This window comes from Nicotiana sylvestris, chromosome 8, assembly GCF_000393655.2.
Source record: "Nicotiana sylvestris chromosome 8, ASM39365v2, whole genome shotgun sequence".
Lineage (NCBI taxonomy): Eukaryota > Viridiplantae > Streptophyta > Magnoliopsida > Solanales > Solanaceae > Nicotiana > Nicotiana sylvestris.
Window position 1 is genome coordinate 206,069,939 of NC_091064.1, and position 13,391 is coordinate 206,083,329.

The window sequence follows — 13,391 nt, forward strand, 5'->3', positions numbered from 1 at the left end:
TAAGAAAGATGAGTACTAAAATATATATTACTCAAATGAGAACCAAAGTTACACGGAGGGAACTTAGCTTTTTACCAAGGGTTACAATGGTGTCTTAAAAAATTTATGATTTCTTAAGAAAGATCTCCAACACCAGTTATCACATGTTCAACAAAAGGAAGCACCCAACTCCTTTGATTACTTTCTTGAAAACCAAATGTTGTCAATTTAGACGGAAATTTGAGTTGTTGTGATAAAACTCAAAATCATTGTGTTAGGTCATAAGCATTAGCCGTCGATAACGTCCCTTTCGTTCATGCTTCAATTCAAAACTTTCATCTTCAAATTTTAGCTCATAGATATATTCACTTCCATTAGAATTGTCAATACAAGTATCACCAGATTATACCATGTGAAGCTCTAATCACACGATGAAACTTGTTCTCTCCTATTTGCTCTGATTGTCAACGTTGAAGAGAGAATATTCAATTTATATATACCAGCGTTCGTGTTTGGTCTCTAAACGTAAGAATTTATCTTATAGTAACTGAAATTTCATGATATGAGAAAGAAATGTAACTATGAGAAAGAAGCTTCTACGAACAAAAAAATAGATTACCTATTATTCCTCTCAAATGAGCAATGAAGGTCAGAATGACTTCATAGCTACAAGAAAAGAGATATTATCCCAAAAACCACATTCAACCTCATGTATAAAGCATGAATTTGTATTTACTGTGAAAAATACTGAATAATACAGTATAAAAATCTATCAAGGCACCTATACACAAGCAATTTACTAAAATATACCTTCTATTTTTCTTTAGCCATTTTCATAAACATATTCCGACTTTCCGTTGCGTTATTTGTGGCATCATATATTCCATCCTCCATACCAAACAATATGGTTATTTTAATGATTAGAAAAACTGATACCCATAAAAGCCAGAGAACACTTTAATTACCTGGCCACCTTCTGACAGACATGCTAAAACTTAGTGCAACAGGAAAGATTTTTTTTTTTCCAGTAAAGTGTTGAAACTATATCTCTTTTTCCTATATGAAGCGTTCACTAACGTAGTTATCCTTCTTGCCAACATGGAAGCAATCAAGTTGTAAAAGGTTAATACATAGACCAAAAATTAATTTGTGCACCATACGAGACCATTTTTTTTCATGAAAAAGGAGGTCATATTATACATAATGCAGTTTAGAATCAACCAAGAGAAAAGAAAATCCAACAGTAAGAAAACGAATGAAGGAAGAAAATTAAACATTATACTGCCAGCACAGAACTACATACTATCAATGTTGTTGCTTTTGCCTCTATAAACTATCTTGTTTTCATTTTATTATTTGCTTCAATGTAATTACTTTGTACTCTTCTCCAGAGTCTAGCCTTTGCTGTATTGTCTCCAACTGGACACCACCCTCGTCTCGTCACATTAAAGTATAAAAATAAAAGTCTTTGCTACGCTTCATGACACTGCGAAAAAATAATGTAAAAGGGATTCATCAACCGTAAATAATTTACAGAAATTTTCCAATAATGTTAATTAGTAGTAATAAGCATGCAAGCACCATAATTAAAAGCCTAGAAAAACACATAAAGTTTGAGCCTAGATTCTAATGAAGTAACCGGGAACTTGCTATAATTTTTTATGGAATTCTTTTGCAAGCATTGTATGACGTATCTGCAAAGAAGCAAAATTTGGTGAAATTTTCACCCATGGAAAAGTTAATATATCAAAATCAGAAGATTAAATCAAAAACAATCCTGCCAAAAAAAAATTTAATTTTTTTAATATATTTGACAAAGATTCAACAGTATTTTACTACAACAACAACCCAGTATAATCCCATTTAGTGGAGTCTGGGGAGGGTAGTGTGTACGCAGACCTTACCCCTACCCTGAGGTAGAGAGGCTGTTTCCAAATAGACCCCCGGCATTCTTCCTCCAAGAACTTCCCACCTTGCTCTTGGGAGACTCGAACTCACAACCTCTTGGTTGGAAGTGGAGGTTGCTTACCATCAGAGCAACCCCTCTTGTCATTCAACAGTATTTTACTATAGTACCAAAATAAAGATCATGAGATGTCGCAGAAGGATGTGAAACGAGCAAGTTCAACTTGAATAAAGAAATGTGGACTTTTAAGAGACATTAGTGAAGAGATAAAAGAAAACGGGCAAGCAAATTGTTATTTGTAGCGTTGCAAGCAAAGGGTTTGAAAAAGACGTTCTAGTTTTGATTTTTAAGGCTATCATAATTGGTTTCTTAATGAGAAAGAGAGGACGTGACTTTTGGTTTTTGAAGAAGTGACGTTTGGACTTGTAAAAATAGGCAAAAGTAGGATAAAAGCCAAATAATTCACAAAAAAGATAATTGGGTTTCCTGCTCAATGAGGCTTGCCACATCACCGGGCTATGTCCCACAATTATATATATAATATATAGATTTGTGCAACATTAATCGCCACCTGTCACTGGACTCACTGCTATAACTATTTCTCCAAAAATAGAAATGTAAATAAAAATAATATAGAAGAGGGTACGTGTACACTCACAAAGCCAATCCTATTTGTCCAAAGAGATATGGTTCAAAGAAGTGGACAAAAGAAAAAGAAAAATCCATCCACTGACTTCCTTCACTTAATCCTATGTTCTCAACTATTATCATTGACAGAAACTAAATACATCAAAATGGCACATAATTCCATCTCATTACTTCCCATAAAATCCATCAACATTTCCTCCTCTTCCTCTAGTTCTTGTTATGGAGCTCTTAGTCCCCTGCAACCTCCTCAAAAATCATTCAAGATTGTCTGTCAAATGGAAAGGTCAAACAATACAGAAGTAAAGAAGTGGAAAGCCATTGTTTCAACTGCATTAGCAGCTGCAGTGATTACATTTAGCTCAAACATGACTGCTATGGCTGACTTGAATAAGTTTGAGGCAGAAACTAGAGGTGAATTTGGTATTGGTTCAGCTGCTCAATTTGGTTCGGCTGACCTCAAGTTAGTTCTTTTCTTCAATATTTCTTCAATCTTTCAAGCTTTTAATTTTTTGGGCCTGAAATAGTTCTTTTGTTTTTTCTTGTTAATTTGCAGAAAAACAGTTCATACAAATGAGAACTTCAGGTAATCTTTCCTCTGCCTGGAGGATGATACTTCTTTTATTTTCAGATAAGCTGCCTATAGAATGAAAAATAATACTCCCTGCATTTCATTTTTTATGATAAGGTTTATTGGACATAGCATAAGATGTTTATTTGATTTAATATTGCTCCTATATTATTAGTAATGGCTTAAAATGATAAGGGGTCGTTTGGTTTGAAGACAAGTTATGCTGGGATTAGTGATTGTGGGATTAGTATGTCGGGGTTAGTTATCCTAGTATTATTTATTGACTGTTTGGTAATGTTGTAGTAATCCTGGGATTGTCAATTTTATTGCTTTACCCTGGGATTATTCTTCCACCCTCTGCCAGGTAAAGTTATCCCAGTCCTAGGATAAATTATCCATGATTAGTAACCAAACAAGGGATAAGGCGGTACTAAATGTTTATCTAGAATTATTTTTGCTTATCCATCGTACCAAATGACTCCTAAAGGAGTAAAAAGTCATACTGATAAGGAACATAACAAGAACGTTTATAAGTTGAATAGTTAAACTAATTTGGTGTGAAAGAGTGTCATATAAGTTGGAATGGAGAGAGTAATATATATTTTTCCCCGTTTTGTTGGAAGGGGAGAGTGAAATTTTTTACGGAACCAGTACTTAAGCTTGCAACTTTGAAAACAGAAACTGTAATTGTAAAGTCATTCAACAAGAACTATAGAACAAGAAGTTTTCTTAGTGCAGACTAGTATTCATTTTCAATTGGACTTGCTGATACAGAAGAGCCAATTTCACATCTGCTGATATGAGGGAATCAGATTTCAGTGGTTCAACATTCAATGGTGCATATCTTGAGAAAGCAGTTGCCTATAAAGCGAACTTCTCAGGTACTTTTTCCATAGCAAAAACATCCTAATATACAAGATAGAACTAAATGAACTAGCAAGTGTTATTTATTGATGGAAAAAGTTATATTCTTTTTAAATAGCGTCACAAGAAGATGCTAATGAATTACCTTTGGCTGCTTTTAGCATGCCACTTCCATTCCATCAGAAAACTGAGCCAAGATTACGCATTCTTTGCTGTAGCTTTTGTTCTAGAATAAGTTTGCCCAGGTCTACATTGACATTTTGTAGGAGCTGTCAATGCCAGAATGACAGTTATTGGCGCTGATTTTTCACTCTGTTTTCGCTTTGGAGCTACGCCTTTGCCTTTGCTTTTGCTTTTGCCTTTGTTTTGATGAGATTTAATATCTGATTGGTAGGATTTGCTTGTCATGCTGGGACATCTTAGTGTAGCCCTTGAATCCGGAATAACATTATTATTCATGCGTTCTACATCATCTTGGGAATCACAGGTTGCTTCAATATTCCCTGCCAATTTGTCAGCTGCTCGGTGATCCTGATTTTTGCCCGATGCCTCCTTATGCGATTTAAAGATCTTAAATGCATCTGGAAAATCACGAGTTGCATACATTTTACGTCTTTTTGGAAACCCACAACTGTTATTATCATGCTCCCTGCATTCAAACTGGGCGATGGTTTCTTCATCCTCGAAAGCCTCATGCAACTCCAAATCTACATCCGATTGTATTACTTCCTCTAAATCAATTGTCACCTCAGGCTCCTGTTCCTCAAATTCTTCTACACATGATATTGCATCGACAACAGGATCCACTAAATCTCCTTGACATCCAAAATCAACCTTCAAATGTTTATTAGAGTCATCATTTGTTTCCTTAACATGATCCTCTTTATATTTATGATCAACATGGATATCACCAGATTCCTGCACATAATCCTCTTGGGATTTCTGGTCAACGTCCTCATAATTCTTAAAATCCTTTGGAAAATCACGAACTGCGTAAACCTTACACCTCTTTAGCTTGGTCATATCACATTCTCCCGATTTCAACTTGTCGACCAGGTGAAGATAAGCTCCATTGTCCACCCGAGCATTCTGCTTATGTGTATCCACAACCTTAATCAAGTCTACATGCTCAGTGCTTCCACACTCAATAGGTTCGGTTCGAGCAATTTTTTTACCATCCTTCAGATCCTCTGGCATATGAATACCTAATTCTGCATCTGCCTTTTGTTCAGAAATAACAATTGGCTCAACATTCATAGCTTGAACTCCGGAGGATATGACATTCTTTTCACCAAACACTAACTTTCCCCGAACCTCAGCATCCGGCTCGTGAGACCCTATAGATTCAATTTCTACTTCATTATCAATATCTTCCTCAGTTTTCTCTATAACATGTTTAGCAAATCGCGTAAAACCTTCTGGAAAACTACGTATTGCGAATACCTTTGGTCGCTTAAACATGGGCATTGAACAAGATGGGAAATTTTAGCATAAGGATTTTGTACTACTACTTTTAAATTCTCCCTTCTCAACCGCTCATTTGAAAACCCAATTCAGAGTTGATGCAAAAGTTATTCCTATAACAAGAAAAAGCAGAAAGATCAAAACTTTAGTTTAATCCAAGGGAGAACAGTCGATCAAGAAACGGGAACCCTAGAAAAACATTCAGAAAAACTGTAAATGAACTAAAAAGTTACAGTAGCCAGCCCAAAATCAGAATTTTATATCTGAAACTTGAAGCAAATCTTAATTAAACAATCCCAATTTCAACCAGAAATATCAAGATAAAAACTTGTCATTAATTCATAAAATCATTATATACAACAGAAACAGTGAAATAATATATGCTAAAAACTTACCAGCACCAGGTGTAAGTATTTACCCAAATTTATCTTACTCCCGCCCGAGTTTCTTTTGAGGTACGATTTATAAGAAGGAGAAACCCTTCTGTTTTAAATTAGGAACTTTTCCTTTTTGGATTAGGATTTAACTTTTGAACTATTTGTGCATATTGCACATTATTCGAAATCTATTAAAGTACGTTATTTGTAATATTCAGATTTTGATAATAAATGGCAATTGAAAAACAATGTATGTTAGAATCAAATTGACACTTGTTTAATCCGAAAGTAAAATAAATGTATTGAAAATTACTTATATAGCGCCAATTCCTCCTCCCAAAAAAAAAAAAAAAAACTTTGTTACGTTTCTCATATAATAAAGAATATTAGGAAAGTTAGAAAGGAATAAATTCAAGTTTAAAATCTATATTGTGAAGCAACATGTATGAATTATATGTCGGAAATATAAGCAAAAAATCCTCTTGCAAAAAAGTAAGTTAAGAAATTAAGGAAAAATAAAGAAAGTAATAGTGGCCACAACTTGGCTGAGGCTTATTTGTTGCTGTTGAGTTAACAAAATTAATAAAGAGAAAATTTTGTCCCAAACAACTGAATAAAGGTTACCTCTTTTCCTTACGATTTTCTTGTTAATCTTGAATGTCTAGTCCAAAGGAGTTCACAGCATTATTTACAAGCCAACTTGAACATAGTCTCCCGTGCAGAGGCGGAGCCAGAATTTTAATTTTATGGATTCTGGATTTTAGAACGGCGATTATTAGAGTTACTAACTAGGTTCTAAATTTAATATTTATACATATTTAATGAATTGTTTTTTATACAAATACACTATTTAAGCAAAAATTATTGAGTTCAGCCGAACCCGCATTCAGGCTTCTAGCTCTGCCCCTGCTCCCATGGTACTCCTTGTACTAAGAAAACATAAACTTTGCTAAACTCTGTGGAATAGTAAAAAGATGTAGGGATACAATATATACAAAGTTAACTTTCTCCATGGTAGAAGACATTTACCGAATATATTGCTAATTCAGTTTTTGATTCAAAGTTAAAACTCTGGTTTAGACTGTAGATATATATATATATATAGCTAATTCCCGTTTGCTTTGTTATCTACAGGGGCAGATTTGAGTGACACATTGATGGATCGGATGGTATGCACATTGTAGCCTATGAATTAAATCCAAGTCAAAAACTTAACTAATGACAACTACACTGGCTATAGATTTTAGCAAAGTGACTTCAATTTCAGAATGTTAAGATAATTTTGTTCTTTCTTTTGCAGGTTCTCAATGAAGCTAATCTCACTAATGCTGTTCTTGTTAGATCTGTTCTGACTCGTAGTGACCTCGGGGGTGCTATCATTGAAGGTGCTGATTTCAGTGATGCAGTTATTGATCTCCTTCAGAAACAGGTAATTAGTCTCAGAGAAGTTCACTTCTTAATTAGTTCTGCTAATACACCACTTAGTACTAATGATAAAGATAAGAGTCACTGAAAATCCATATTAGAGGAAAATCTCTGGTAAAAGCTGTGCATTAATACATAGTGTGATTGTTTCTGTTGAGGAAGCCAAATGTATATAGTGTGAATGAGTCACAACTACTATACCAAAAATTATGAGAGCCACCAAATAATAAATAAGACAATAAAGCAACAATAAACGGAACACCAGAATTTACGAGGTTCGGCCAATTTTGCCTACTTCCTCGGACACAACCAATATTTTATTTCACTCCAAAAATACAAGTGAAATAATACTAAAGAGATAAGATACAAATGTCTTAAGAAGATAAGAAGGCAAATGAGAGGTGTATTTAAATCCTAAACATTTGGCTTTCTTTTATAGAGTGAAGTACCAACCAAAATTGGTACTTCACCGATGTGGAAGTTCTGCCACTCAATAAATCTCCACCCTGGCAAAATTCCACATCTTCAATTTTCTCTCAATAACAAATTTTGGTTGTGTCTTCATCTTCAATCTTCAGTGTTCAACAATGTTGATCAAATCCAAACAATGTTGAAACTTGACCGCAGTCACCACCTTTGTCAGCATATCAGCAGGATTCTCTGTAGTATGAATTTTCTTCACCGTGACTCCACCTTCTTCTATGATTTCTCGTACGAAATGATACCGAACATCAATGTGTTTCGTCCTTGCATGATAAACTTGGTTCTTCGCTAATTGAATAGCACTTTGACTATCACAAAAAATTGTGATACTATTTTGTCCAATACCAAGTTCTTTTAGCAATCCCTGAAGCCAAATTGTCTCATTCACAGCCTCTGTAATGGCCATGTACTCTGCCTTTGTTGTAGACAAAACAACTGTTGACTGCAAAGTAGACTTCCAACTAACTGGTGCCCTTGCAAAAGTAAACACATAACCAGTAGTTGATCTTCGTTTGTCTAGATCACCCGCAAAATCTAAGTCACAATATCCAACTACAGATTGAGTGTTTTCCTGCTCAAAAACTAACCCAACATATACAGTATTATGAATATATTGTAGAATCCACTTCACAGCTTGTCAATGTTCCTTTCCTGGATTATGCATATATCTGTCAATAACTCCAACAACTTGTGAAATATCAGGTCTCGTACAGATCATTGCATACATCAAGCTACCAACAGCATTTGCGTATGGTACCTTTGACATATACTCTCGTTCAGCTTCATATTTTGGTGACATAGTAGTACTTAGCTTAAAATGGGGAGCAAGTGGAGTACTAACTGGCTTAATCTTTTCATCTATGCCAAAACGTTGTAGTACTCTTTTCAAATATTCTTTCTAAGATAAACAGAGTTTCTTTGAACGTCTATCTCTTATTATCTCCATGCCAAGAATTTTCTTTGCCTCACCCAGATCCTTCATCTCGAACTCCTTCTTCAGTTGAATCTTCAACTTATCAATTTCTTCCGAATTCTTGGAAGCTATCAACATATCATCAACATATAGGAGAAGATATACAAAGGAACCATCTTTAAGCTTGTGCAAATACACACAATGATCGTATTTGCTTCTCTTGTACCCTTGCCGCAACATAAACTCGTCAAATCGCTTGTACCATTGTCTAGAAGATTGTTTCAATCCGTACAACGATTTTTCAAGTTTGCACACCATATTTTCTTTTCCAGCAACTTTGAATCCTTCTGGCTGAGTCATGTAGATTTCCTCCTCCAAGTTTCCATGTAAAAACGCAGTTTTTACATCCATCTGAACTAGTTCCAAATCCAATTGTGCTACCAAAGCCAACATAATTCTAATGGAGGAATGTTTTACAACTGGAGAAAATACTTCATTGTAATCAATTCCCTCCTTTTGAGCATATCCTTTGGCCACCAATCTTGCTTTGTAGCGAACATCTTCTTGGTTAGGAAATCCTTCTTTCTTTGCAAATACCCATTTGCACCCAATTGCTTTCTTTCCCTTCGGGAGATTGGCCAATCTCCATGTATGATTCTGATGAAGGGACTGTATTTCATCATTCATGGCAATCCTCCACTTATCTTCTTCTGAACTTTGGACTGCGTCTTTATAAGTGGTAGGAACATCATCAGCTACAATTGAGGTGGCACAAGCAACCAACTCTATAAGACGAACAGGTTTTGTTATTGTCCTTTTTGCCCTGCTGGTTGCTATTGATTCAAGTTGTTGTTGAGGTTCCTGAGTTGGAATCTCCCTCTCTACTGGCTCTTCTTCGAGAGGATAATCTTCAATTGTTTCCTCCTATGCATCTTGTGTAGGAAAAATAAATTTTCCCTCAAACTCCACCTGCTTAGAAGCACCCTCATTTTGTTTGGCATCTTTTATTACCTTATCTACCATAGCAGATTCATCAAAGGTAATATCCCTGCTGAATTTTACTTTCTTTGTCATAGGACACCATAAGCGATATCCTTTGACCCCAGAAGTAATCCCCATAAAAATAGCCTTCTTTGCCCTTGGATCCAATTTTGACTCTATGACATGATAATATGCAGTTGAGCCAAATACGTGCAAGAGTCATAATCTACAGCAGGCTTTCCATACCATTTTTCAAATGGTGTCTTGCCATTAATAGCAGCAGATGGTAAGCGATTAATGAGGTGGCATGCATATGTAATTGCCTCAGCCCTAAATTCTTTGCCCAAGCCAGCATTGGACAACATACACCGTACCTTCTCCAGCAAGGTCCCGTTCATACGTTCTGCCACTCCATTCTGTTGTGGTGTATGTCTGATAGTGAAGTGTCGGACGATGCCATCATTTTTACAAACCTTATTGAAATAATCATTTTTGTATTCACCTCCATTGTCTGTGCGAATACACTTGATCCTTCTGCCTGTTTGATTCTCCACCATCGTCTTCCATTTGAGAAAAATTCCCAACACTTCATCTTTGCTCTTCATTGTATACACCCACACTCTTCGGAAAAATTATCAACAAAGGTTACAAAATAGTGCTTCCCACCCAATGAAGGTATTTTGGAAAGACCCCAAACATCAGAGTGTACATAATCCAAAATGCCTTTAGTAGTATGGTTCGTTGTACCAAATTTAACCCTTGTCTGTTTCCCTTTGACACAATGCTCGCAAAACTCCAACTTGCAAACCTTTACTACCTTTAACAATCCTTGATCTGATAGAGTTTTCAAGGATTTTCCTCCAGCATGTCCCAAGCGCATGTGCCATAGCCTGGTTGCTTCTGCCTCTTTTTCGTCACTGGATGTCACTGTCGCTGTCCCAATAACTGTACTACCCCGATAACGGTACATGTTATTAATTTTCCGATTGGCCTTCATTACCACTAGTGCACCGGAACATATTCTCATCACTCCATTTTCTGCAATGATTTTGAACCCTTTTGATTCTAGGGCTCCCACAAAGATGAGATTCTTCTTCAAATCCGGTACATATCAAACTTCTGTTAATGTTCTGATCATTCCATCATGGTTCCTTAATCGTATTGAACCAATTTTATATGAGTTAAGAGGGCTCTTGTCCGCTGTGTAGATGACTCCATATTCTCCTTCTTGAAAATCCACGAACCAGTCCCTGTTGGGACATATATGATAGCTACAAGCCGAGTCCATCAACCATATGTCTGATAATGTTGATGACTCTGTTGTAGCTAATGAGAAGTCTGAATCATCACAATCAGCTACATTCGAATCCATAATGGCCTTTCCATTGTTATGTTTGGCCTTATTCTTCAACTTCGAACAGTCTTTCTTCCAGTACCCCTTTTCTCGACAAAAGGCACATTTATCTTTGCTGGATTTAGATCTTGACTTGGATCTTTCCTTCCTTGTCCTCATTTGATTTTGAGGACGACCCCTCACAACCAGTGCTTCTCCTTCTCCGCCCTTCTATTTTTCTCCATTTCTTTGTTCATAGTTGTACAAAGCCGAACAAACTTCTCTGAGAGAAATTTCGTCATTTCCATGGAGTAGAGTAGTTTCAAGGTGCTCGTACTCATCAGGAAGTGACCTCAACAACATCAAGGCCAAGTCACAATCATCAAAAGTTGCATCCATATTTTTCAAATCTGTGACCAACTTATTGAAACTGGTGATATGTTCATTCATCGTGGTACCAGGAACATAGGTGAAGCAAAACAGTCTTTTCTTCATGTACAATTTATTTTGACTGTTTTTCTTAAAACATTTATCCTCCAGTGCTTTCCATAATTTACTTGCAGAAGTTTCCTTTGTGTATGGATATTTCTGCTCTCTAGCAAGGTAGGATCGAATGGTACCGCAAGAAACACGGTTGATAATTCTCCAATCTTCTTCTCCAATAACATCTGGTCTTTTTTCTTCAATGGCAAGATCTAGCCCTTGTTGAAAAAGGACATCTAGAACCTCGCCTTGCCACATCCCAAAATGTCCTGACCCATCAAAAATTTCTACCGCAAATTTCGCATTTGACACAATTCTTGTCATAAGCAAAGATGCAATAATGACGTATTGTTGACACTTGATGTAGATTCTTCTTGTTTATTGTCTCCCATCTTTGACACAAATATTATTTAATAGTTGACGACACAAATCAAGATTATTTCCTTTCTAGTGTAGAAGATCAGACTAAGTTGCAACCACAGAGCATACTCAGACAGAACCTTGGCTCAGTTACCAAGATAAATCTTTTCTGATGTGCAAGATCAGACTATGCTGCAACCACAGAGCATACTTAGACATTACCTTGGCTCTGATACCAATTGTTGCGAAAGACAAATGTATATAGTGTGAATGGGTCACGACTACTATACCAAAAATTATGACAGCCACCAAATAATAAATAAGACAATAAAGCAACAATAAACGGAACACCAGAATTTACGAGGTTCGGCCAATTTTGCCTACTTCCTCGGATACAACCAATATTTTATTCCACTCCAAAAATACAAGTGAAATAATACAAAAGAGATAAGATACAAATGTCTTAAGAAGATAAGAAGGTAAATGAGAGGTGTGTCTAAATCCTAAATATTTGGCCTTCTTTTATAGGGTAAAGTGCCAACCAAAATTGGTACTTCACCGATGTAGGAGCTCTGCCACTCAACAGTTTCAGCATTTGCAAATATCTAAGCGTTTCAAGTTTCCTGGACGGAGGAAACCACATTTTGCGAGTTAAATTCTTGAAACAACATGCCGAGCATGTTGCAGGATTGTGTAATGTTCATTCCCAACTAGGAATAGTTCTACAAATGAAATAAGGTGAACAAGTCATAGGAGCTTCAGAAAATAGATTGAGAAATTAAATTCTTCACATAAATGTTCAACTCTTATATCTTCTTATTCTAAACAGGAGTTTGTTATGTTATTGTTTTTGTCCCGCATCTTCTGAATATTTCATGCTTATTCATAGGCACTGTGCAAGTATGCTAGTGGAACTAACCCTGTGACCGGGGTTAGCACCAGAAAAAGTCTAGGCTGTGGAAATAGCAGACGAAATGCGTATGGAAGTCCATCTTCTCCATTGTTAAGTGCTCCACCTCAGCAGTTGCTCGATCGAGATGGATTTTGTGATCCAGCTACAGGTCTCTGTGATGCAAGCTGAAAAAAATGTTCATGTAGATAAATATATGCGGAAAGGAAAGAGTTCGGGAGGTTTACATCTCCTTCACATTACGCAAGCATAGTTTGAATCAGGCAGAAAACATAGGCTATGTTTTGAGCATTATCAGTTCAATTATGTTGCATGTATGTCAAAATCTGAATGCAAATACTTGATACGTCAACATTATTGTTGATGACAACTTTGCTCTGCAATTAATTGAAAAAGTAGTAAATATTTATGTAATCTGCAATCAGCAGTCATGTTTTATGATCACTTTTTATTTTTATTTTTGATTGATCACTGGAGTTCTTATTTAGCTTTTAATGTCCTAATGTGACAGAAGATGGGTCAATATTTAACAACCATTAGAAGTAACAACGTTGATCAGAAGGCCTTAAACAAAACTTTTCCATACTTACGGTCTGAAACTCTATGAAAAATCTTAGCACTTTTCGCAGCCATAACATACAGAAAAATGGTCAATCAAGTGGGTGGAAAACTACTAAATCGAGCTGAAAATGAAAAA

General features: G+C 36.0%; 2 protein-coding genes across 3 annotated transcripts; one reads left to right on the top strand and one right to left on the bottom strand.

Annotated features, from left to right (window-relative positions):
* Nucleotides 1-1,173: 1,173 nt before the first annotated feature.
* Nucleotides 1,174-6,025, bottom strand: LOC104249842 (uncharacterized). 2 transcript variants are annotated; one of them, XR_716857.2, is made up of 3 exons: nt 5,825-6,025; nt 4,111-5,542; nt 1,174-1,465 (listed from the first exon to the last, which is right to left on the bottom strand). XR_716857.2 is itself a non-coding variant. In XM_009806344.2 (2 exons), the coding sequence occupies exon 2, from the start codon at nt 5,430-5,432 to the stop codon at nt 4,164-4,166; it is 1,269 nt and encodes a 422-aa protein (XP_009804646.1). In that variant the 5' UTR covers nt 5,433-5,542; nt 5,825-6,025; the 3' UTR covers nt 3,814-4,163. The 2 variants fall into 2 exon arrangements, 1 of the variants encoding a protein (XP_009804646.1); XM_009806344.2 differs by lacking the exon at nt 1,174-1,465 and having other exon boundaries at nt 3,814-5,542.
* On the top strand, nt 2,537-13,138 carry LOC104249843 (thylakoid lumenal protein TL20.3, chloroplastic). Its single transcript, XM_009806345.2, has 6 exons — nt 2,537-2,993; nt 3,087-3,116; nt 3,876-3,982; nt 6,941-6,975; nt 7,107-7,235; nt 12,674-13,138. The coding sequence occupies exons 1-6, from the start codon at nt 2,572-2,574 to the stop codon at nt 12,863-12,865; spliced, it is 915 nt and encodes a 304-aa protein (XP_009804647.1). The 5' UTR covers nt 2,537-2,571; the 3' UTR covers nt 12,866-13,138.
* Nucleotides 13,139-13,391: the final 253 nt, after the last annotated feature.

Excerpts from the sequence above, each read along its gene's own strand:
- LOC104249843 (XM_009806345.2), top strand. The coding sequence starts at position 2,572 with ATGGTTCAAAGAAGTGGACAAAAGAAAAAGAAAAATCCATCCACTGAC. Across the intron at positions 3,983-6,940 it reads CTATAAAGCGAACTTCTCAG|GGGCAGATTTGAGTGACACA; the intron begins GTACTTTTTCCA and ends TGTTATCTACAG. Across the intron at positions 6,976-7,106 it reads ACACATTGATGGATCGGATG|GTTCTCAATGAAGCTAATCT; the intron begins GTATGCACATTG and ends TTTCTTTTGCAG.
- LOC104249842 (XM_009806344.2), bottom strand. The coding sequence starts at position 5,432 with ATGCCCATGTTTAAGCGACCAAAGGTATTCGCAATACGTAGTTTTCCA.